The sequence below is a fragment of the Aythya ferina genome, assembly GCF_964211825.1.
Source record: "Aythya ferina genome assembly, chromosome: 18".
NCBI classification, from domain to species: Eukaryota; Metazoa; Chordata; class Aves; order Anseriformes; family Anatidae; genus Aythya; species Aythya ferina.
The window spans coordinates 4,838,867-4,864,432 of NC_140317.1; the positions used below are offsets into that span (position 1 = coordinate 4,838,867).

General features: G+C 50.1%; 1 protein-coding gene across 1 annotated transcript in view; it reads right to left on the reverse strand.

Moving 5' to 3' along the window:
- Nucleotides 1-25,566, reverse strand: part of UBE2O (ubiquitin conjugating enzyme E2 O) — a 59,419-nt gene that overhangs the window by 6,151 nt on the left and 27,702 nt on the right. Inside the window, exons 2-16 of the mRNA XM_084492137.1 lie at nucleotides 24,768-24,827; nucleotides 19,221-19,331; nucleotides 18,176-18,273; nucleotides 16,604-16,667; nucleotides 14,733-14,876; nucleotides 13,975-14,084; nucleotides 13,026-13,176; nucleotides 11,709-12,211; nucleotides 9,062-9,216; nucleotides 7,479-7,591; nucleotides 6,331-6,456; nucleotides 4,964-5,053; nucleotides 1,955-2,612; nucleotides 829-965; nucleotides 129-332 (exon numbers count right to left, since the gene is read on the reverse strand). Coding sequence (XP_084348263.1) covers nucleotides 129-332; nucleotides 829-965; nucleotides 1,955-2,612; nucleotides 4,964-5,053; nucleotides 6,331-6,456; nucleotides 7,479-7,591; nucleotides 9,062-9,216; nucleotides 11,709-12,211; nucleotides 13,026-13,176; nucleotides 13,975-14,084; nucleotides 14,733-14,876; nucleotides 16,604-16,667; nucleotides 18,176-18,273; nucleotides 19,221-19,331; nucleotides 24,768-24,827 — 2,724 coding nt within the window. The remainder of the gene's footprint in view (nucleotides 1-128; nucleotides 333-828; nucleotides 966-1,954; nucleotides 2,613-4,963; nucleotides 5,054-6,330; nucleotides 6,457-7,478; nucleotides 7,592-9,061; nucleotides 9,217-11,708; nucleotides 12,212-13,025; nucleotides 13,177-13,974; nucleotides 14,085-14,732; nucleotides 14,877-16,603; nucleotides 16,668-18,175; nucleotides 18,274-19,220; nucleotides 19,332-24,767; nucleotides 24,828-25,566) is intronic.

Sequence of the window (25,566 nt, forward strand, 5' to 3'; positions counted from 1 at the left end):
ACCACCACCAGTCAGCCAGGACTCGTGGCCGGGTGGTTTGTTCCAACAGTGGGCTGGCACCACAACCGCTGCTACCTGCAGCAGTGGGAAGAACGTGGCAGAAAGCGGTGGGTGGCAGCCAGCCTTACCTTGCCGATCCACGTCCCCAGGAGGCTGACGCACACTTTGCCGTTGTCGTAGAGGTTGGGGTTGAGCCTCCCGCTGCACTGCGAGAGGTAGCGGAAGAGAGGCGGGACGGCAGGGTAGATGTTGGGGAGCTGGATGTCGAAGAGGAAGAGGCCGTCCTCGTAGGGCGTGCGCGTGGGTCCTTTGATAAGTGCTGAGAAGAGATCCTGCGGAGAGAGGGGATTGAGCCACGCGGCGCTGCGCAAAGCCCGCTTGGCACAGAGGCGTTGGCACAGAGATTAACTCAGCCCTCGCCGGGGAATTGCAGGAGTTCTCAGCCACCACATCTCGGGGCACCTTCCCCCACAAGTCGCACTTCTACCGTGGCCTTATTGTGCCTCTGGGACTGCAGCTGGGCCTGAGAGGGTGGCCAGTAATCCCCACTGGTTGCACCATCCCTTCTCTGGCTCTGTGGGACAGGCACCCCCGTGGGCAAAGCACCCAAAGCGGGTTTCCTGCCGTGAGAAAGCCTGGGTTGTTTGCCACCCCGACTCAGGGAATGCAAAAGCAGTTATTTGCAGTAATTACAGCCGTACTTTGCAGGCTGCACACATTCCTGCGCCTCTAACGCAAGGGATTAGGGCGAAGCAGGGAATTGCAAAGACCGCGAGCTGGACTTTGAGCCCAGCTCCAACGCGCAGGCACCGCCGAGCAAACACTTGCCATTCGATCCTCGAAGGTTTTAACCATGATGCCGTCTGGCAGGGAGGTGGCCAGGAGAGCCATTTCTTTCCGCACAGTGCTAAAGAACTTCTTTGCTTCTGGGGGCTGGAACTCCATTTTCTTGAAGGCATGGCTGTCTGTGGGGCAAGGAGAGAGGGATTAAAGCCTGGAAACTGCCACAGGCTCCTTCCGAAGGCAAATCTATCCATGTATCAAGCCCGTCATTCAGAAGAGAAGAAATGGGGGGTAGCAGCAGCAAGAGAAGCTTCAGAAGTATCTCGTTGAACAACCCCAGCTCTTGCCAGTGAAGACAAGAAACCCTAGAGCTTTTCAAAAATAACCCAGCTCCTGCATCAGCCCGGGGCAATTTAACTTGCGTTGGTGCAGAGCCAAGAGGCAGCTAGAGATTATTTGAGTTTTCCCACACCGTACGGCAGCCACAACCTGCACCTCCTGTTCTTTTGGTCCCACAAAGGGCCCTGTCATGCAGCTGGGACAACGAGGCATCAAAGCGATGACCTCCTGTCTGCAAACCCTGAGTGCAGCTCCCTGCTTTTATTTATACATACCTCCAGAACAGGTTGGCCACCTCCCCTTCTCAGGTCTGGCCGGCTTGCCGAGCACACCTCAGGCTCTGCTGTCACCAGTGTTCCTCACGGCCAGATGCTCTTTTTTTTTAATTTTTGGCTGATTAACATTAACAAGGACACTCACCCAACCAAGGACAGCCAGCAGAAGAACACCAGCTGCTCCTGCTCTGCCTCTAAACCGATCCACCCCTGCAGAAAAATCCCGCACTAACCCCGTAGCTTTGAAGCTACTGATCTCCACAGCCCTCCAAAGTCAGTTTCTGATGTGGGAAAAAAAAAAAGGAAGCCCATTGCTATGGCTTGGAAGTGGTGTCAGTGCCTAGAAATGCCACCAAAACCCCAGGTTCCCATCCCAGAACAGACTGGGCTACTGAAGTTGTCCCGATTCCCCCGCCCCAGTTAATAAGCTGTGAGAAAGATCGCGGAGGAAACCCAATCCAAGAGGCCTAGAAGCAAATGTTTTGGAGAAAGATAAACATTGCAGGACAGCAACACAGGACAGGGCCTCCCACGGCGGCCTGCCCCGACACGCTCACCTGGAGCATACTCCAGCACGGAGAAGACTTCTCCCTTGGCACTGGTGAAGGTGACTCCAGGCTTGCCCCCGCTCTGCTGGCAGAGCACCGGTGTCTCACTGGGCCACTCCGACCTCACCGGTGTCTGCGCCTCCGCTTTTTCTTCTTTCTTCTCCGTCTCCACCATGGCTTCCATCTTCTCCTCCTCTGCAATAGCCACGTTATCCAAGGTCTTCTTCAGGTTTTCCTGCAGCTTCTTAATATCATCCAAGAACTTCTTCTCCCGAGTGGGTTTTTCCAGCTCCACAGTGGGGGAGGTGGGAGAACCAGTCAGCAGCTGCTCCACAGTCATATTTTTCAGGCTCTCCAGGATCTTGATGGCTTCCTTCAGTTCTCGGAAGCTCTTTGGGGCTCCATCCTTGCCAGCTTTCTCCGCAGCAAGATCTGCGACCGCCATAGCCACAGCTCCCTGGACTTGTTCCTCTACTTTCTTCACCTCCTCCACCACCGGCTCCTCGGGCTCTAACTCCTCAATTTTCGGGTGGTCGTCTTCCATGAGGCCGTTGTCTGTCTCCCAGCTGTCGCTTTCATCCTCCCACTCCGAGGACGCCCCACTGGTGCTGCCGTCAACAGAGTCATAGTCTGACTCCTCGATTTCCGACTCGATGTTGTACAAGTGCTAAAAGGAGAGCACGGTTAGAGGAGACACCCGAGCGCCTCGGCTGAAGCACACACAGAGCCTGAATCGTTTCTAAATGCAGAAAAATCACTTCCCACCATGGAAAGGGTGGACAGGATTTGTCTGGCTGTTGCAACCACTTCCACCTGTACAGGGCGGATGGTGTTTGATCCCAGTGGTGTGCTCATGGATAACCCGCACAGACCGTGAATCAGCACTGCCCCATCCTCCACTTCTCCAAGTAGGGCACTGGGGGAAAACTAGGGCAGGTGGAGATAGGATGCAGCCAGCTCGGTGGCTGGGATACAGCCGACCAAGGAGAGCAGGCTAGGGCCAGGGAGCTACCCACATACCCTGGGGTTTCTGAACACACGGCTAGTTCAGAAGGCACTGGGTATTAGGTGTGGAGCTCGTGTTTCCGAGGCCTGCCCCTGTACCAGAAACCCTGCTGGCACAGAACCCTGCATTTGGCTGCCTCGACGCTGTCCTTCCACAGAGACAATGCTGGAGCCAGGAAAACATTCACAAACCAGATTTCTTCTCCTGTGGCACACACTTCTTGCCACCAGAGCTCTGCTGTGTTGCTTTAGCCATTGTATGTCACTTCTGCTTAAAATTCAGCGGGGACAATAAAGCCCAAACAGCTGCTGAATAAGCCCTTACATAAAATGTTCTCCTCCCTTTCACAGCTGAAAGCTGAGCCCATCCCCACTCCGTCTACCCTCCTCTCTTGTAAAAGTGCTTCTGCACATGCTGCATCCCTCACGAGGCCCCCTTGCAGGGGCTTACAGACAGCTCCAGCTCCAAGTTCCCTCACGGAAGCAAGGGAGCAGGAACAACTTTGCTCCTGACACTTGAATGGTGGCCCCGAATCCTCTCCTTCTTGCAAGATGTGAGCCCAGAGGCTAAAGATGTGAGCCTAGAGGCCACAGCATGTGGACACTCAGTCCTTTTGTCAGAGCCCCAAGCTGAACAAGCGCTGCTCTGCCAGTCCCGTGCCACCCAGAGACAGGCAGCTCGCAGGGGTCAGCTGGGTTCAACGCGAGTGACTGCAGGCAGGAAAAGCCATCAAAACCCACCGCCCTCAAAGCTAATCCAAACCTGAGCTGGAAAAGTTAATTAGCCAGCTACGCCATCCTTATTTTTAGAGCTGAGAAAAAGCGCTCAGCCAGCTCGTCTCTGAGCACACGGATTGATAAATCACCGCTTCCCCAGCTGATAATTCACGCTGCTGACATTTCCCCGGCTCCCGCAATTACGCAGCCGAGCAGAATGGAAGGGCCTGGCGTGACACAGCAGGAGCTGCGGCAGAGCCCGAGCTCTGCAGGGTGAGAGCAGCCCTTTGTGGGGCACGCATCAGACCTCCGATTGTGCCTGTGACCTGAGCGCATGTGACATCAGGGGGAAGGGAGACAGCAGCCTGCTTTGTGGCGCTCCAGCCCACTGCCATAGTGCGGGCATTGACTATTCTGCTGTAATTAATGCAGAGCTGCTTGCTTGAAAAAGAGATCTTGATCGAGCAGATGCATCTCTGCAGCAGAGGCAAGGGCGCTCGCTGCCACGCTGACGGAGATGGGAGCTTACAGAAGCTGGGCTGCTCTTATCTTTGGGGTGTCTGCGCTAATTTGAAGCAACAAGGAGGAGAGCCACGGGACAGAGCTGTATGTAGTCGTGAATACGATTACAAGACAGTCCAACAAAAAAAAATTAAAATAGAACAATGCAGAAGAGAAATGCATGGGGTTAAGTGGATTAGCAGCGTGGTTCTATCTCTGTTTTAAAGCTTGCACTCAGCTCCTTCCCCTCCCTGCCTTGGGAGGAGATTCGGGTCCGATTCCTAGGTTAGCTAAGGTCACAACTTGGGGCTCTCATCCAGCTTCTGGGGGAGCTTCTGAAACCAAATAAAACACTACAGTGCCGTTTCACAAGCGAGACAGAAGCAGCAACAGCTTTTCAGCAGTTGGGCAACATGGTTAAGCTGGGCTCAAGTCAAAACTGGTGATCACTTCGCTCTGCATCCCCCGTCTGCAAAGCTGCAGGTGCTGCAGGAAGGCTGTGGTCAGAGCTGCGAGCATGCAGTGCGTAAGGAACCAGCAGCCTGCCTGTACTTTCCTGGCAGCATAAGGCTCTCTAGATTGAGAATTAGCAGTGACCAATTAGCTGCTCAGTCCTCCTAAAAAAAAAAAAGCAACAATTTTTGTGTGCTAATAGAGGTGTGAAGCCACCCTTTCATATGGGAAGGCAATAAACAGAGCAAGATTCCCTTACAGAGCAAACCTCTTTGCAGCTGGCATTTAAAACTCGTCACTCAGCTAAGAATTAGAGATCACACGTTAGGAACAGGACCTCACCTGAGGCAGAATGATAGTCTTGGAGTTATCAGCCCACACCACTTCCACCTTGCTGCTGACATCCACGCGAGCCACCTGTCCCACCGAAGGCTGTGGACACAAGAGCAGTTTGTCAGCCTCTTTTCTTCCCCAGGCTGTTCAGTGCAGAGCAGGAAGCTCTGGAGAAAGAGCTGTGCCCCATGCTGGAGACCTCCAAACCTGCACCCTCCTAGAAAATGCTTGCAGCTTAGCCAGAGAGCTGGCTGCAGCAGAAGGGACAGGAGTCCTGGGGTCCCATGGAGAGGGGGAGAAGAATCCTATGTGTAGGGTTTCCAGGAAAAACCCCATAACACTACCATGGAGATGTGGAAAACCCCTCCCCATGGTGGAGGGCCCCCAAAGGGCTGGTCTGGCAGCAGAATTCCTGAATTTTTCACCAGGCTCAGAGCTGTGGCTTTCCCCAGGGGCAGCACCAGGGGTACCTGCCAGGAAGGGACCCGACGGTCCCCTGGAGCAGGCTGCCCTCTAGTGGGTTGCAGGAGCCACCCAGCAGGAGGGGCTCACGGCGGCTTTCCCAGGGAGCAGGAGCAGACCTGCAGCACGGCTGGCACAGAGGGTGCATGTTAAGTGGCATCTTGCACTGGAAGGTTATCTGGGTCAGCCGAGCAAGCACGGATATGTTTCAAGCTGCTGAAACCAGAACCGCAAGAGGAGCCATCCCACACCTTTTAACCCTTTTTGAGAACGATGTCTCAACAGCTGGAGATCTTCCAGGCAGAATAAGGAAACCTCTTTCCTAGCAAACTGCGTATTCATGGAATCACTTAGGTTGGAAAAGGCTTCTAAGATCATCATTAAGATCATCAGGTCCAACTGTTATTCTCTACAGAATAAATTGCTTCCCCTTCCTTCCCAGGAGATCAATTGACTCGATCAAAATTAACATGTATGCGATAAAACAGATGAAAACCAGAACCCCGATCTTCTGTGGCCAAATTAAATTGGTTGCATGACAAATGCACCTTCACTCTTGGCTCAGGAATCCACAGAATATTGTCATATTAGAGGTTGCTCAAATCCTAAGCAATCCTTAAGCCTGATTAGAAACCATCAGGCAAATGCTTGATTCTTGTCTCAACACGTGTTCTGGCTGCGTTACAGTCTCTGTCACCACGGTCAAAGGATTTCAAGGTTACATCTCCACCAGACCTGGAGATGTGATATGGCACTCATGACAGCAGAGGATACTATAATACAAAACCAGCAAGCTAGGCAGTTTAGGACGCCCATGTGGGGTCTAAAGCCACAGCTCTCCCACTGACTCTTTCAAGTGTCCCCAGACTAACACCTGGTGACAACATGGCCATGTAATGGTGCTGAGAACCCACCTCATCTTCCTTAGCTGTGGCTCCGTCCGAGTTGCCGATGCGAATCACAATGTCAGTAGTGCGGAAGCGAAAGTCTGGGTGGTCAGCAATGTCGTACACACTCACGTCCTCCTCCTCCCCGATCAGCTGCATCGGAGACAGAAGGCAAACAGGTCAGCCCCAGGATGCTGCACCGCCCCTCCCAGCACGCCTTCAACACCTAGGGTCCTCCTCATCACAGCTCGTCCATTTTCAGCTCTCTAACAGGCTGCAGGAAGGAACTGCTGTGGTTTGTTCAACTCCTCATCTCAGCCTGTACTGCACCAACCAAGGAACAATAATGAAAGGAAACTGATGGCCTCCCTCTCATCTCTTCAGGTTCCCTCACCTTTGCTTCGGGTTCCATGCCACTGAGATGACAAGACGTGCAAGAATGAACAGCCAGATTTCCCAAAGCAGCCCCGTGGGGCCCAAAGGATGGCATTTGCTTTAGAAACAATTTGAAGGCAACTGGAAATGTCTGGCAAAGAGCTTATCGACTGATGGGAAACATCTTTCATTCTATTTGTCTTGGAGAAGTGCTAGGAAGTCACAAATAATGAGCAGTAAAGCAGAACACAGCCCCAGACAATGCTGTTCTGTTTCTAGACATACAGGGCCCTGCTCACTTACAACGACGCAGCCCCTGTCCCAAGGCAGAAGGCCCTGCAGCAGATTTGAGAGGGGAGACTTGAACCACACATCTTCCACTAGGCTGCTGCCCACAATAGTCTGTGAAATTGTGTTCCTATAAGCTCCCCAAAAAGCAGGATAATAACACATGGATTCTCCATCAACCAGTAAAGACACAGTAGGGAAAAATTCTTACAGTGAACTCAAGAAACCAACTGCCTGTGACTACAAACATTTCCATCCATGCCAGAGCCTGGTATCGATCATGGGATGAGAACACTTTGCTTGTTCTTTGCTGTTATGCAGGCATCTAACAAATGTGCAGTGTCACCACTTCTGGCTGAAGTCTCCCAGGCCCACAAGCACATGACTGTTCCCATCCTCAAGGACAAACTCCACCGCAGAGCTGACTTCCAGGTTTACCTGTGCGAACCTCGTGCTGTTTTGTGGCTGCTTTCCCTCAGCTGGCCTCAGCAGGCACTGGCTGCTGCACTTACCTCCACGTCGTCCCCGCTGGATTTCAGCTTGAACCACTTCACCACGCAGGTACGGCCGATATGGTCACCAGACTGCACGACGCCGTACACACCGGGGTCCTGGGAGCTCTGAGCTTTTGGTCACAATGGCAGGGGAAAAAATAGACAGGTTAAGTAAGGAGCACAGCCTTCACACGTGCCTGAGGCTGTCAAGCTCCCGAGCTTCTAGCTGAAACCTTCCCTTTGTGAATGGCATGAGGAAAAACAATTCTTCCTACACAGTTGAAACTACACTCAGCTAAGGAGATAGATTTTAATAGGGCATGGAATGGTGGTAAAGCGAGGTGATGTTGCATCAAACAGGGTGAACATATTCACTTCGGGACCCCTTTTGAGCTCTATTATAAAGAGAAAACAAGAAAGCGAGCCATCCCCTTCGTGCTCTGCCCTCCAAGCCACTTCCACGATGACAGAGTGTCTGCGTTCCTGGACAGGACAGCCGAGAGCTCCCTGGAAGCAGCCCTGGCTGCCAAGCTCATCTGAAACTGCGCCACCCACAACAGTTTTGCTCCTCTGGAAAAACGCACAGGACAACAAACATGAAAAGCAGGCAGGACGAAGGCATACATGTGCATATGCCTGCACCGCGTATCCTACAGAAAAAAGCTGGGCCTGGACCACATCTCTGGGCCTGGGCTGTTATCCAGACACCATTCAGGTTTATGTGGCTGACAGGATCCACCTCTCAGCACGCTTAGCAGAACTGTAGGGAGCCCGGACTCTGCTGGAGGGTATGCATGACACGGGAATGCAGATCCCAAACTGGGACAGGAGGACTGGAGCTGATGGCTATCTTCAGTTTCCACAAAACTGGTTTAACCCACGAGACTGGCCAGACTATTGCTCATTAAAAATGGGCACACAACTCTTTTTTTTTTTTTTTTTTTTTGACAACCAGCTTTTCATCTTCCCAGCCTCTGAGAAGACCTTGTGCTCCCCACTGCTGAGGGTCGACTACAGAAGCCAGCTAAGAGCCAGATGCCATGACATCAATATCATGGCCTAAAGCAGTAAATCTCCCAGTCACCTTGAACTTGTACTGTGGCCCCCACTAGCATCTCCAATCGGTTTAGTGAATGCAAATGCCTCTGGGTTGCCAAAACACTAAGGAAAATAGAGGGTCATGACATGCAGGTCCTTCAAGGGACGCAGCAGGAGATGAGTTTTTTTTGTCCCTCCCCTCATTCTGGGACAGAGCTCAGAGCCATTTGCACTCTCAAGGAGAAGGCAGGCCATCCTGCTCTACAGAAACACTGAGAGCCCTGGTTTTGGATTCTTTGCATTCTTCCTTGGCATTTACTCCTTTCACATCCTGCCTGTCACAGTTCAGCCTTGGAGTTTAAATAATGGTTCTCTGCTGCCATTCAGGTAAAGTCACCTCAGTCGCTCTGTCCCCTGTAAGGCTCTTGTGCCTACCTCACACGAGTACTACTAACAGCTACTGTAAAAAGGGCTAAAATGTACGTTAGAAGATCCAGATTGAGAAACACTTTGTAATTAAGAGCATGTTTGCTCCCCGAGAGCGTGTCTTTGACACTCAATACCTCTTTTGTCCACCACAAAATCCCCAGGGCAGAACTCATTGTTGTCCAGATGATGGACGGGAATCAGCTCATTGGAGCGAATGTTCGTCTCCACGGTGCCATCCTGCCACATCACGTCAGCCGAAGTCATCGTGGTCACCACTTCCACAGCAACCCTGGAACACAAAGCCGAGGAGTTACCAGAAGGAACACGCACGAAACCCACCAGAAGCTGACAGCAGGAGTCAAGATGGATCTCGGCATTTCGCAGCACCACAAGGATAAGTCACCAGGCTGGGAAGGAGGCTTGGTCCCAGGGAAAAGAGCTACACAGCAGGCTTGGTTTTGACAGGTTCTCAGTCACTGCACGTTACACTGCAGATGTTACAACATATACAAGTCTGTATTGCACGAGGATTTACTTTCCAGGGAGCTGAGCTTATTTTATTGCTAGTGGAATAAATTAGCGTGACTACTAGCACCCACTTTCTACAGCTGGTTGAGGTAAGGCAGTAGCTGGAAATACTCAAACTGAACATCTTCTCCACTGAAACACCTCCTAGCAGCCTGGCAGCTTGGAGGAGCCTAGGACTGGAAAGGAAAAAGAGAGCAGCTTCCATCTCAGCCCGTCCAGAAAGGAAGAGAGGCAACACATTGAACATGCGTAAAGCAAAAGGACGTTTTGCTAAAAGTCTCCTTCCTGGTAGCTCAAACGTATCCATGAATTTGTCTGCGGGTCCAAACCAAACCCCAAGCAGGCAACAAGGCTGCATGCTGGTACTCCTCTGTGAAGCGTGACAGTCAGAATTTATTCCGTGCTATAGCAAACATGAATGTGGTGGAAGGTTCTTTAGAAAAGCCTGTCCAGATAGCCTGCAGCTCCGTTCTGCCTGGCTCCACACAACTTGTCTTTTCAGCCCCATGCTGAACTTAAATACAGCCTTTATTTGGCTGGCCAGGCCTTGCAGACAACACAAGTGCTGCATTTGTGTTGGGTTCAAGTCAAACCATAAAGCGGATACAATAGGCTGTTTTCGCCCACCCCCGTTTTTATGAATGTCAGCAGTGAAATGTTCTGAAGTGGAAATAATCCGAAATTTCTGGCAGGGCCAGCACCCAACGGCAGAGCTTATCAGAGAGGGAAGTCTGTAGGAGGTCAAGTGTGGTGGGTGACACGCCAAGGGAGGATCCCTTGTCTTGTAGGGGATGGACAGCTGAGGATGGGAGAGGGAAAAGGCCAGGGGACACGGCACAGTCCTGTCTGCAGAGCTGTTTATGCCGCTTCACAACTCATTTTCCACAATCCTTCACTCCTGGGCACTAGTAAAAATCATTGTGCCTCCTCATTAAGAGATACCCAGAGGAGTGCAGGCTGGCCAGGGAGCTGCAGCAGGTCACTAAACAATGGAAAAGGCGGCCTCAGCACCTTCCTCGGAATATTAAAGCAGCAAAGACCACTTGTACAGAGCTTTACTCAGAGGGTGGTGAGGCCCTGGCACAGGCTGCCCCAGGAGCTGTGGCTGCCCCATCCCTGGCGGTGCCCAAGGCCAGGCTGGATGGGGCTGGGGCAGCCTGGGCTGGTGGGAGGTGTCCTGCCCATGGGCAGAGGGGTTGGAATGAAAGGAACTTCAAGGTCCCTTCCAACCCAAACCATTCTGTGATTCTACAAATACTGCTCTGTTGAGCTTTGTGACCTTCAAACACAGTTTCTCCAGAACCTGCAAGGAGTAAAAAAAAAAAAAAAAGAGCTCTCCTTGTATACAGGCAAAGCTAAAATAAAATGAGAATGAAATTCAAGGCATTTTCAAACGACTGGATCTCTTAAATCCTGGTAATGTCAATTTTCTGGGAGGATTCTCACATATCTGCATCAGAAATAACGTAACGCAGAGTTTTTATACAATTAAGTAGCCCAGGGAAGCCAGCAAGGTAGGCTAGCCAGCTGTCAGGTGCCTGTGCTTCCCCTGAAAACAGTTTAAACATTCTCAAGTTCGGAAAGGGGAGAAAATGCTGGTAGTTATTTCTAGAAACGGGCAGATACACGCAATCTGCCAAGCTATGGAAATCAATTCTTCTGAGGCTCTCAAGGAGTGCGTTTTGATCATTAAAAAAAAAATAATTAGAGGCATACTGGTAGCAAAGGTCGCAGATACCTCTACGGAGCAGGGTAAGGATAAAACAGAGAGCACTGCAGTACGAACCCCTGCCAGCACAGACCTCCCTGAGCTCTGCAGGCAGCTCTCTATGAAGACCAGCTGTCCACGCTGTCATGATCTGTCCTCAGTCCCTCTGCAGAAGCTGCCGGCGAGGTGGCCACTTAGTGTCACGTTTGAGCTGTGCGATCTTTATTCGCCTCCTCCTCTGCGTACAGAGCCCAGCGCAGCACAGATACCCCGGCGATGCCCCGAGGCACAGCAGAAATAGAGTAGCATCGGTGTCAAATCACGTGGCCCCAGTTTCATCACGAGTTGGACGGAGACCAAGCTGATCTCGCACAGGTCACTGCTCAGTTATCACAGAACGATCACTGCTGGTGACTACAGAGCAGTGTCCTAACACGAGGCATGCCATCAGCCTCCACCCCAGCTGAGGAGGTGGTTAATATCAAAGCTGAGCTTTGATAAAGGAGATTCTGGCACATATACCTGCGGTTGGAAACCCCACTCACCTGTCTCCTGGCTTAAACTCCCTTGAAATCTTGGTCTTCTTCTTCTTGTGCTTTCGCTTCAGGTTCTTGATGGAAAGGGGGATGCTCTTCTTGCGGCCGGTGCCACTGCCGCTCTGGGACGAGGCGGTAGAGCTGGCAGAAGAGGTGACAGAGCTTGTGTCATCGGTGTCGTCGGCTGCCTCGTCATCAGCATCTTGCTCCATGGACTGAAGCCGGTAGTCAGACGATGCCTCGTCCTTCAGCAGGTAGGGAGGCTGCTGCTGCCGCGCTGCTGCTCCCCCTTTCTCTTTCCCCATTTCTTCAGGCTGCTCCTCCTTTCTCTCCCCTGCACTCGGTGTGCTGTTGGAAGAGTCGTCCAGCTCACACTTCGATTCAGGCTTAACGTCTTCTGCTTTCTGGTCAGCGGCTGGAGCAGACTCTTTGTCAGGGGCTTCAGCGGTGCCTTGAGACTCTGGGGAGCACGACATGATCTTCACTATCTGCTTCTTCAGCAGCCTCCTCACCTACAGAAAGCAGACCTGGGTCAGACAACATGCTTGCACACTCAGCAGGCTACCTAGGAAGAGGTAACTTTGTACAGAGGGATACAGCACCCCACGGGCCTCCCCACATTTCCCTACACTGGAGTATTCTGCAAACCAGCGAGTCATGCTGGCGACAGCACGCTGCAGCCATCTCAGCATCGCTCTGCTCAGGAGCAAATACCAGCATCAGACTCGTCCGTAGGAAGGCAGTTTGGCTCTTTCAGGCTATTTTAAGCGAGCTCTGAATGTTTTGTGATGGAAGGTCACAACAGGCTGCAGCAGTTAATCTATGTAACAGACGCAGCTGTGCGGGGAGGTCACCGTGAAGGCTGATGATATCCTGTTATTCTAGGAACACCGCTGCTCTACAGCCAGGGTGCAGAAATCATAACCTGACTCATTTGGCCTAGGAAGGCTTCTTTGTATCGCCGCAGCAAGGGTTTAACCGAACAGTTCGGCTCCATGAGAAATCTGGGGTCATGTTAATGAAAATTACACGCGCCCAAGCCCGGGCGGTCAGAGCACAGCCTCACCCCTGCAAGGTGACACCTCTGTGTTCAGTGTCCTGTTCATGTTCTCCGGGGGCATTAGCTGCATGCCTCGCCCAGGCAGTGGAATTGCTGCACAAGGTGACTTGGTTGCTGGCAACAACAAGCCATTACTCTTTACAACAACTGCTCCAGGAGCAGCATTTCGGACCACGTGACTGCCAGGAAGATTTCTGCTTTAAAAGCCGCAGCAATCAGCAATGATTTGAGAAGTCACATCTCCCTCCCTCCAGCCCTCAGCTCACCTTTTTGGCAACCGATCCTTCACCCAGGACGCAGTTCCTCTCTGGGCATTCACAGGTAATTTTTGCAGGCTCCACTTTGTCCGGGAACACATAGAGGCATCTCTCCCCGAGCTGCCTTTGGGCATGGTCAAAGCACCCCAGACGCTTTACCCTGGTAGGACGGGAGAAGAGCCATGAGCCAAGCGTAAAAGCAGTAACAGAACCTAGCTGCGACCATACCCTCATGCCACTGAGGCTTCTTCTGGGGTGCCAGAAGCTAAAACAGCACCAAATCCTTCCCAGGCACACAATTATAAAGGAGTGGGGAATCTCACTAGGGACCGGGTGGGGATAGAAGGGGTTTGTGTGGGACACCAGTCGCTCCTCTCCCTCTGGTTCCCCGTCCCAGCAACAGCTGCCAAGACACCTTTATAGCTGGCATTGTTTTTTGCTGTCATCAGAGAGCTCCCCTCCTCCAGCCTCCCTAGGAGCTGCGGACAGCACCGTGCTGCATTGTGCTATTACTCATCTGACTTTTCCGTCTGAATTTTGTCCAGCTCATCTTTGCAGCTGCAGCCTGCAGAGGGCACCAGATGCTCCTCCAGCAACAGCTCGTGGCCAGAGCAGGACCCTTTATTGCCTGCTGCACACACATTTAAAAGGTGAAGCCTGCTTCAGGCACAAATGGAAGGGCAGGGGAAGAAGTGAGCAGGTGCTAGACGCCACTTTCCTCTATGGGCTTGTTGGCTGGGAAGCACTTGGAGAGAACAGCGGGATGCCAGCCCTTGTAGTGATAACTCTAGGGCCTGCTCAACTCGCTTGGAAGTTATTCCTTCACCTTTATTGAACCTCTGGAATCCAGGCATAGAACAAGGCAGAAAAGAACTGCAAACAGCAGCTTTGTGTCTGATCAGCTGCAGGCATTGTCACCCCCAGTTTGTGCAGAAAAGAGGTTTTCAACTGCCCTCACCTGGACAGGTTCTCCTGGCTGATCACAGAGGGGGGAGGGCTCACACTGTCAGTGCCTCCAGGACAAAAGCTTTTAGTGATCCAAGTGACTTTTAGTTCTACCACCTGCACCTGCAATAGAAAGAGACAAAGACATTTAATTTTTCAGAGGCCTTCTTACACCAGTGTCTAGGATCTGAAAGTTTCAGCACAAGAAAGCAGCAATCCTGCTTTTGTTATTTAAGCTGGCTAACGTGCATTTCAGTGCGTCCGGAGCCACTGCAGCACTCCTATAACGTGGCTCAGAGCAACACTGAGAGCTCCTACAGTTTTTAAACTTCAAGAAAGATATCTGACTTTGGAAGGAAGCTACAGTACATACAAATCAGCAGCCCAATGTCACAGAGACATGCTAATGGACTTGGAGCTGCTCCCTCTTTCAGCGAGGAGTCAGCAACATTTCTCCCTTTTTGGGCAGCATGCAATATTAAGTTTCAACAGAAAAGTTGCTTCCACTACCCTAACCATCAGCCATACAGGCCTTTAAGTGTATTGGCACGGGATCATCTCACGGGGTGCCAGTGGGGACCCTCAGGAGGAAAAGCCAAACCCTGCTCAGAAGTCCCGTCAGTCCCCAACAAGAAATCTGTCACTGCAGAACAGAGCCCCAGCGCTTTTGCTTGGGGAAGGTTACCATGGCAAGCTGACTCCGCTCCAAAACAGCAGCCAGGGACCCGTTCTGTGCAGAAAGAGGCCGTGTGTCAGCTCGTCAATCCTTACCTCTTCCACCACCACTCTGAACTTGCTTTTTGTGCTGAGAACGGGCTTCACACCCGAGAGCCACTGCACACTGGAAAAGACTTTAGAAGGCCCGATGAGGACTTGCCCGGGATAAAAGCCATATGAATCATCAAAGAAAAGACCCTGTGGGGAAAGAGAGGAAAAAACAACATAAAGGGCTTGAGTTTTAAGATTCCAGCATTTCTCTTCCCTCATCCGTGATCAGGGATACTAATCAGAGAGGAGAAAGTCTCGCTTGCAAGTTGCCCATCTCTTAAAGTTCATTCTCCTCCCAAAATCAACCTAGCAGTTTCTATAGCAACCTACTCTATCACACATTCATACGGGATTATGACTCAGTGTGGGAGAAGCAAAGGTACTTGCAAGAAACAAGAGAGATGGATTTCACACAAACGTTCTCGGTAACAAGGCAGCCAAGGTGGGCCCGATCCTACGGAGGGGCACCCTGCCTTTGCCACGCTCCAGTTCAAGCACCTGCAGCTTTCAGGCAGCCAGAGGGATCCTGCCTTCACTCCTCTGCTTGTCAAATTAAGTTTCTGAGTATTCCTTCTGTCTTAGGTGGATTAGTTAATGTGACAGCCCTTTGAAAACAAAACAGGACTGTAAACAAAACAATTACTTCCCTAGAACTCTTTCCGCTGATATTCAGTGATTTGAAGAGGCAAAGATTCAGAATGTGGGGGCGGACAGAGCAGTTTAGTGTAGAGAGAATACAGAGTGCAAGAATGTATGGAGTCTTGTAATTTGTCAGAAGGGATAAGAGCAGTGCGACAAGATCTAAATCAGGCGTGTTTCCAACAGCAATTCTGAGCACAGCATCCAGTAATACTGGAGACAACTCATGTCTCAGGTGAAACTGCAAGCCTCTAGAAAACTACGTGCACTTTAAAGGCAGCCTGACTCCAAAAAAAGATCTCAAAATCAGGTACCTAAAAGTTGGATGCTGCTACAACGTGGATTTAACAAGCACAAAACATGCTGTACAGCCCAAAGCAGCAGAGACTAAAATACTGGAGAATGTCTATCAACAGACCACATCTTTTCTGTACAGGACAAGAAACCACAGCAGCACATCCTATTAAAATAACATTCCATTTGCTCTTCAAGAAACAGGCAAACAGAAATTAAGTTTTAGATCTTTGCTTTGAAGGCAGAGAAGGACAAGGGCCGACTGTGTTGGTAGTTTTTAACAATTGTATGCCATTCTCTCAGTCAATTCCCAGTAAAGCTGCTGGGAATGCAGTGAGGCTCTGGAGATGCTATTTGGAAGGACAAGCAAGCTTTGTGTTCCTTTGAAGGTGAGGTAATCTAGATTCCATCACCACACAGGGAACCCTACATTTCAGCTGACAGGCTAGCAAAACCTTCCCCATCACCTGATGTGGAACATGCCAGTGTGATGGCAGGCCTCCATTCAGGGAATGTGACGGACTACAACAGCAACAGTGTTTTACACAATCTAGAACACCTTTTAAATGAGACGCCCTTTTCCAGAAGAAAGCATTTAATTTGAAAGTATTAAATGGAGCCTTTTCAAGCACGTACAGATATAATGAGCAGACAGGGAGCTGCCTTGACACCGGCCATCTGACTGCACGTTATGCAAGTTGTTTGCAAAGAATGCAGCTGGAGATGTACTAATTGTAATGCCTCCTCAAAACCTGCTCATTACCATTACCTTTAAGCTACATCCTGTTACATTTACTTCCAGAGAAGATCCAGTTAAGTGTTTCTCAGCTGTGATGCATCATTTAATTTTTGACATTAATGAACAACTACAGTTTTGCCCTCGCCCTCCCTCCTACGCAAAAAGCTGATCAGAAGGACTCTCAGGAGAACCAGCAGCTCACCGAGTCACTGACGTGAGGACAAACGTCATACAGCTTGGCTCCATCTTCTGTACTCATAGAACACCTGGAAAACAGAAGAGACACGGTCTCACTTCCAGAGCCATCCACCTCAAAAGCAAACAGCACCAAATTAGCAGCTGCTGCCTGAGCAACTCCGTCCATACGCCCAGCAGCATATTGCTGAGCCTTTATGGTCCAGAGCAGAGCTGGCTATGGACAAGCTATAAAAAACATTGCCTGGTATTAAAAGGCTCCATTCAGCAAGTTAAAAAAATAAATTAAGTAATACGCAGGGCACTGGGCAAGATTTGTCTGCTGCAAACGTCCCGTTTGTTATTCACACTGACACTGGAAACTAAAGGCAATTTGGGTATGCTTGCTTCAGTAATAGCTTCATTTCCAGAGCAAGTTCTGGTGGGATTTCAAATGATTCATTAGGAAGAGATTCTGCAAACAGTTACCTCATTTGACACAGCTACGCATGAGCTGCTAAGAGAAACCAAGCAAGGTTTTTAATTCTACCAGTAACTGTAGACAGTACAGAGAGAGGAGTGCAGCTATTTTTCACTCCCAGTTTAACATGTTTTTAAGAGCCATCCAGTCTGGATTAACCAGAAGCTAAAAAATAATAAAAAAATCACAGAAGCATCCACCAATAATCTGTTATAGCAATTGCACTGTTCTCTGAGAAAGATTCAGAGCTGACTGCAAGCTTTTTAAAACTCATTTATATATTTAAAATTGTCAACATTCAATTTGCAAGACAGATGGGTTGTTTCCCAGCTGCCTGACCCATGTGCCTCTTGGCCCCCCACTGATGCCCTTGCATCAGTAACAAAGTTTGTTGGACAAGACAGGCCTCAGTAACAGTGAACCTAAGGAGTTCAGAAGGTTTTAGTTTACAAGTAACTGTCTGACGTGCACAAGAAACCAAATTCAAATCATTTTACCAGCTTTGCAGAGCCATAAATTAAGGTAATGAGATATTTGTTCCAATGTTCCTGGTTAAATCTCCCTCTAGAGTTACGACTTTTGATTACATCTTCATTAAAAAACAACATTCCTAATGCTGTTGCAAATAACAGTGATGATAAAGCAATGCTGACCTTAACAGCTCTGGTTCCATCTTGAGCTGCTTTTTCAGCTTTAATAAAAAGCACTAGCCTGCAATTTTCCGTGTTTTTGCAGATGTTTAAAGGTAAGAAGCTTCCCTCCCTGCATCTCAGTGAAGGTATGCTCTCCTACTGAGAAAAGGTTTGGAATACATCATCTGTCTGAACCAGCCATTTTTCCAGGGCAGAAGAGCAGCAGTATTAACATATTTTAGTTCTGGAGAACTGATCTGCTGGCACTGAAAAAAAATGACACCTTTCAGATAACACATTTTCCAGAGGGTGATCAGTGAACCTCAATGATTGCAGAGGAAAATGTGTTATTTACTCTGCATCTGAAGGTATAGCAAGCAGATAAATTAACAGTATGCAAAGGGGAAGCCCAGCCTGCTCCTAGTTCTCCTAAAATAGATCAGGATCACAAAACTTAAGGGGGAGAGTATTCATCAGGAAGAAGTACCTGGCTCCATTGGAAAGCTTGAGGATGACCTGGTTCTTCAAATCATAGACCTTGCCCAGCCAGCAGTCATAGGCTATGTAGTCACCATACATGAAGGGCTACGAAGAAAACAGAAAACAAAGCTTATGAACATCAGCCCTCGTACTTTGAGCCATCAAGGAAATTCTCACACAACACGGCCTGGATAGCAATCCCAAAGGGGGATTAGGGCAGCAACTGCAGACCTTGCTGTAAGCTAGAATTAAGATACATTGAGGAGTTGGCTCGACAGTCAGAACGTAGCCTGGATTCTCCATTTAAAAAGCTCTGACTCTGTGGGATTTTTCCTCAGATCTTAAACTTGTTATGTCAAGTGTCCCATTCTGTTCAAAAGCTACTCTGCAAAGGAGGGGCATACTTGCACTTGCCATTAGCTAATTTTAACAACTATTTGTTATTTATTTTAATCACTGAGCCTAATATTCTATCCCAGGCACAGAAGCCTGTATCCCTCTGCCTTTCCACAGGACGTTTCTTGAGAGGGGCTCTGATACTCCTGCTGTTCACTCCCAAATCTTTTCTTTTTTTCCTCAGAGGAGCCATAATGATAAAAACCTGTACCACTTAACATCTGAAAATCCCCCCACCCACTCAAGTGAGAGAACCGTGTACACTGCAGTTTCAGCTTGAATCCTCTTAGCATTCTTATAGCCTGTTTAACCAGTAATGACATCGCAGCTCGAAAGCACTGTGCCAGTACAACGGGGCTGCCCCAATCAGGCACCAATCTCAGCACAGCAGCTCTCACCCAATTTAATCACAACCTAGCCCTCCAAGTCAATTTGATCTCAGCAATGTGATCAGAAACACAGAGCAGATGGGGAGAAGAGGAGCTACTGCATCTTCTTGCAGGGAGGATGTTTTCAGTACGCCTAAAATAAAACCAAGCTGCAGATGCATCTTGCACAATATGGCTGCTTCCCTTGCACGCACTGCTTAGAATACAGCAGCACCCCTCTAAACAACAGAGCTCTGGCTCCAACATTTATTTTGGCTGCATTCTCACCCAGATATGTTGCAGGTCTTTGCTGTTGACAGGGTAGAGGATGCAGTTGGTTCCTACCAGCTTCACAGCACACTCTATGTTGACATCAATCACAGTCCCACACTGGCTGTCCTGAAATCACAAAAGAGAAAAAGGGGTTATAACCTAGAAAAGGCCCTACATACACACGGGAAGTGCAGAAACAAGTCTCAGGAGTAGAGTCTGAGTGCCCTCCTCTCAGCACTCAGAGCCTCGCTCTGATGGGGCATTTCACGTCATCTTAAAACAACTCCGAGGCTGACATCACTGTTGAAGACCTGTGGCGTTTTCTTCCCAGTTAAAATTTGCAATGGCTGCTAATGCAGCAGCCCAGAGACTCCAGTATCTGGTCAAATAAGACAACACTGTGTCAGGTGATTAGCATTTATTTGCTTTCAAATCTGCCTGGCTGTTTGGTCTACACAAGCAAGCAGATCTTTGCAATTCCTTAGGACCATCATGCAGATACTGCCCTGAACCAACAAAGGCAGGGTAGATCAACCCCAGAACGCAAGAATTCTTTAAAGCAGTCTGTGACATCTCATACAAAGCTCGTTTTTGCAGGACTTTATAAACGGCCTTCACTTGCTGCCATGCAAAAAAAAAACAACCCTGGCACCTTTCGGATTTCAAGGTTTCAAGCCAGATAATTTGCAGTTGGTCCAATTACGAGATGGCTGTCATTATCTCCATCGCTTCGCTGAAGAAGTTGTATTTATTTTTTTCTGTCCCCAAGAAAAATACCTCATGCTGTCAAGAGCCTTCTGGGGCTTGCTTGGCAGGGAGCACACAGTGTGCACGTTGCTTACACATATGGCAGAGGCCTGCAAGGAAGGGCTGCTAACCCAAACACTGTCAAATACGGCAGCTGCCCCGGCCTGCTGACAGCTGGGACAATCCATACTTGGATTTATTAAAGACCAGAGTCCACCATGAAAGCTGGCTGAGGCAATCCGACATCAGCAGCTCCTGAAGCTGTCCTTATCTCAAACATCAAGGTCACTGCTCCAACAGGACTCGAGCATAACACTTGAAGGGCTTACGCCCCGTGAGAAGTGGATTTGTTTGCTTGGTTCGCTTATAAGCACGCTGTTCTTTTGACCGTATCAAATATTTATTCAAGGCTTTCACCCAGAGCCCTCTTTGAGCTCCTTCTCTGGGGAGCTCACGAGTTTGCTGGCGCTCATCTCATGGCGGGGCCTGGCAGTTGGAGCGAAGACACCCTGCAGATGCAGTCCAGGGCAATTCCTGGACAGATTGCTCAGCCCCTTTGTCCGTCTGCCTTCCCACCTGCCTGCTGCGAGCCCCCTCCTCGCACTGCACTCACTCTGTGCCCACAGCTCCCGCGGAGGTGTCGGGGACAGCAGCGTCCCCGTGTGCTGCCTGAGTGGAGCTGTGCCAGAGGCAGGGGTTCATCCCCCCCAGATCTCTGCAGTTTCTTTCTACAAAGGCTGGGAAGCAAAGGAAGCCTGTCCCAGACGGAGCTGTGCTGATGGATGTGGCTAAGGCTAATGCAGCTTGTGGCCTGCCAGGAGGAGCCTGGCTGAGCCAGAAGGGCCCAGCAGAGCCAGGAGGAGCCCAGCAGAGCCCTGCTGTTACCTCTCACCTTCGGAGAGCCCCGAGCAGGCTTTGCCAGAGCTGGGCCTGATTCACCGCAGCTGCTGCCAGCACGGCTCCAGCCGCAGGAGGAGCGAGGCCTGCTCACAAACAGCACCTGCTCTGCTCAAGCTCACGGCTTCTAAAAGCCAAAGCACAACCGCTTACCCACCCTTTCCTCCATGTTAGGCTATTTAAATAGGCTCAAATCCGTCCTCAGCCTGTCCTTTGCAGTTTAGGGTTTGGTTCATTTATGTTTTAGATTGCTTTGTAGCCAGAGAACAGCAACAAAAATCCTCAAAAAACACCCCCCTTGTCCTACACTGAGCATTTCAGGATTTTTTTTTTCCTTCATCAGCAGCTCTGAGAACCCCTGGTACAATCCAGCACCTGTGCTTTCTGTGGATCATCTCAGCTCTGGGCCGAAACCCTGCCTTTCCCTGGAGAGCACCCAAAGGTGCCCCGCAGCACCCTGCAGGCCTGCCCGTGCCTGCGGCCGGCCCCAGGGACCTCACGGTGCTGAGGGAACGCCTGGGCAAGGCCAGCAGGGAGCAGTCTGCTCTGCCACAGCCCCCACGGCCCTTCTGAGGGGGCTGTGTCGTTGGAGAGGTTACAGGACTTGGTGCTAAGGAGCAGGCAGCACAGTTTCTCCCTCCATGCTGCAATGTTCCTGTGCTTCCAGCTCAGGATGGATTACGGAGGCCCTGTGCCCCTCACCTGCCGCCAGCCCATGCTGGGTGCAAATTCCCTTCAGGCCGAGCACGAAGGAAGCTGCTGCTCTGGGATTTGAGTCCCTCACCCTGTCTATATCAACTTACAAACCGCCAGGTTTCCCATGGCAAAAGCCCTCCTGCCATCAGCTCCAAACCAACGAAACCAGTACTACACCAGTACCCCAGTGCCTCGCACTCACAGCTCCCATTTACTGCAGGATGCTACCTAGTCACGGGCAGGGGTTGTTAGCTCGCTTCCCCTTCCAGTGGCTAACATGCTTGAGCAGGAACAGAGCACTGTACGTGACTGCTAAGAAAGCCGGGATCAGCGCTGCGAGCAGCCTTAGATGCTACAGGACTGTTGAATCACAGCTCGCCTCCCTCACCTGCCACCGAACCTTTGCTGCTATCAGTTTATTTACTTTGCTGTCACATGAAGCATCAGCCTGCGCCAGGGGCCGCCCTGCAGCGGGGCGGTTCTGCTGAATCACTCCGGGAGGTTACAGCAGTGCTCAGCACTGCGGTCCCCAGGCGAGACGTCGCCAGCTCGGCTCATCTCCCAGCCCAGAGCTCGGCTCCCCGCCGCCCTGCCCCGACACAACCATCCCGTCCTGCCTATTAGATAAAGGAGCATCTGAAACAAGCCCACGTTTCAGTTTTGGTATTAAAAAAATCCCCCTCAATCCCAGCAGCAGCACTGGCAAGGGGAGGTGACTGATCTTTGCGGGGACTGCAGGCTTGCTAAGCAGAGATGAGATTCCAGCCCTATTTGCACCCAAAATTAAGCTCGCTCCCCAGACTTTCTTCCTGCTTCTGGTACCTGTAACAGCATACACCACGGTGGAGATACTCAGTATTTAAGCAGTGTATGGACAGCAAAGCGACTCATTTCGTGACCCCATCAGGGAGAACGGCAGCTCAGCGAGCACAAGCCTCAAAATCCCCCATTTTGTGCCTCCAGTCCTTCCACTCATTCCTTCAATGCTCTCTTCTAATTACGCCACCCTCTTATCCCTTCCTTCAGGGAGGACAGCAGCGCCCAGCAGCCTTTGAAGCAACAAAACCCAGGTGTCTGACAGATTACAGACCCACTTCTAAATCTTTTCCCTAAGCCAGCGTATCACCTGGAAAAATGAAGTCTGCCACCGTTCCTCATCCATCTGGATTAGACCTGTGGGGGCCCAACTGCATTCAGGGGAAATGATCTCATTTTACGCTTCAGACCCTGAGGCATTCTTTCCTCACACTCAACGCTAGACGAGAAGTGCATGAATTTGAGTCAGCTCCCTTCTCTTGAGGAACGGAGGATTTCAAGTCCTTCCCGCTCAAGGTTAAGAACAAGCCCGAGGAGAGTGTGGTGAATACAGAATAAGTTCCACATTGTGCGTTTGCCAGGCCAACTGGTGCAGGGCAGCCATCCCACATCCTGAATCTGGCAGGCTGACACTTGCAAATTCTCTATTTTAAAGACTTCGGTCATTTTTGTGATATATCTGAGAAGTAAAGGTTTTCTTTGGGATAAAAGAGGTTTATTTTTTCATTTACCACTGATATTTAAAATACACTCGAGGGTAAGGTGAAATGTAAGTCATCTTTGGATTTGCTGTGTTTTTGAATAGAGGGGAGAAAAACTGAGTTACGCACTCACCATTCCATCAATAAAACATGAAGTTACCAGCCACTAGTACAAACAGTCAGGTAAATGCCGTTTTTAAGCATGCAAACAGACAAGAAAGGAGCGTGCACCTGCTGGGACACACCAATGCAGCTACCGATACACGTGCAGCAAGCTAGAGAAGCCAATTTCTGCTTAGATGACTATGGAAATCACAAACAAAAGAAGCACATCCACATTTTGCCAAGAAGAAAACTCAAAGTCATTTTAAGCTTTCAGGACAGTACCAAGCATTGGAGAACAGAGAATTGAGAGGCAGGACTCGAAACATCCTTCTTTGAGCAAGAAGGGTAACCACGGTGCCCAGCTGGGCCAGGGACAGCAGTGTGAACAGCTGATATTTCTATTTGCTAGCAGTTCTTTGTTTTGGAGTAAAACGTTTTCATAAAGCTGCAGTTTTAGTAAGGTATCTTGAAGTCAAATTTCCATTTCAAACAAGAATTCAATTTCTTAAGGAAATGCTTTGTCTCAGCATTTTCCTAATTACCCTTCACGTTTTTTTTTCACTCTTTTCTTCTCCTCAGAACATTCCATGCCAAAGGGATGGGCTTACTGGTTTTCTCCCTTTAACTGACAAACAAAAGGGCTTTATTTGCAGCACCCAGCCAGGTCAGAGAAGGGACTCCTCCATCCCTGCACCAGGCTGCTCGCCATGTGGTGTGACTGCAGCAGTCTGCGGCCAGCTGCCGGCTTCATCACAGCCTCGGTAGCTATCGCTGCTGGAAGCAAGTCAAGAGAAGATGCGAGCACACACATGGCAGGCCATATGGCTCGAGGTTACAGGTTAGGTGTTAGCAGCAGCAAGGAACTGCCAGCCCAGCTAAGCTCCCGAAGAGATCACATCTCGTTTGATAATCGATACGGAGCAGTGTTCCCAGTGTTCCCTACAAAAAACAAATCCACGCGTCTCTGACGAGCACAAACGCTGTAAAACTAGAACAAAATGACTAGGACTTAAAATAGCATCCAGGAGTAGTAAAGGTAACAATCACAGGCTGCTGATTAAGAGCCAGCCTGCTTTCTGCCACCCTAGCAGATACTTCAGCGTGTCTTGCTCCAGCAGAGGTGGGATTTGCTGCATTTCTTCTGGGAGTACTCAGACAAGATGGTGCTCGCTGCAGATTAAGAGGTCTCCTGGAAAATATTTCGTCCTGTCTTTCTACCACAGCACACCAAAAGGCACACAGGGATTGAGCGACCTGCCTCTGCTCCAGCCTCCCCATCAGGTCAGGGAGAGCACGCTCCCCACAGCTCACGCTGGCTTGATTTAAAACTTAAAGGGTGCCAGGTTTAGACGAGCTGCTTGTCTCATTACCTGACATTCCCAGGCGTGCCTGCTCAGGAGACCTTTGCAGATATGCAGCAGCGGCGAGGCAGCCTTATCAGCATTTCATTTTCAAAGGATGCTGCTAGGTCTATTAAACAGGCTAAAAATAGAGCACACTCAAAGCTTCACCGCTCAGCTCCATTCAGGCAATTTGGCAAGCCTCAGAAATCCATGCAGCAGCGTTACGATCAAAAAGGGACAAGGGAAAAAGCACTTACGCTGGAGCTCATGTGTCTGACCACATCTCGAGGGACGACAGAGCGATCTTCAAGCTTCAGCTGAGGGGGAAAAAAAAAGAAAAATTGGATTTAGTGAGCCCGGGTGACACTAGGTCAGAAATGACATGACAAATGACAAACACAAACGGCATCCCATCCCTCTGGGCTGGAGAGGCTTTCAGCAGAGGATGCTGAGGCACTTCCACGCACCTAAACCCCTTGGAGCACTTGCAAAATCCCGTTGGCAGACCTGAAACGCAGCAGCCAGGTGATCTGTCCCTGACTGAGGATACAAAAAGGGGCACAGACATCCTGCCCTAGTGCCTCCTTCCTCATCACACAGCACCTCCCACCCACACCCCATCTCTGCAGTAGAGGAGACAGGAGACACGCGAAGAAACGCACCACACCACGCTTCTGTGCCTTTTTCTGCGTGTTTTTCACTCAAGATGCTCCCTAAATACCCGTGGAAATCCCATTTGGCCTGGAGAGTTTTTAGGAACGTGCTGTATGGTGAGACCTAGCCAGCAGGAATGGGCTCTGGTATCAAATCCATTGCAGCAAGCACTTGCCTACAAAAAAAAAATCTCTCTTACTGCACTCATCAGCCTGCAGGTCCGTGCAGGTAACACAAAACATCAGAAACAGCACGGATGAAGTCACAGCACCGCTCACACACCACTTCCTGACAGAGCACTTGGTGTGAGGAGCTAGTGCTGGCACCAGGAGAGGCAGCCAGGCCAGCACCACCTATCCTACATCAGTCCCCACAGAGCTGTGGCACCAGGACCCGTTACTG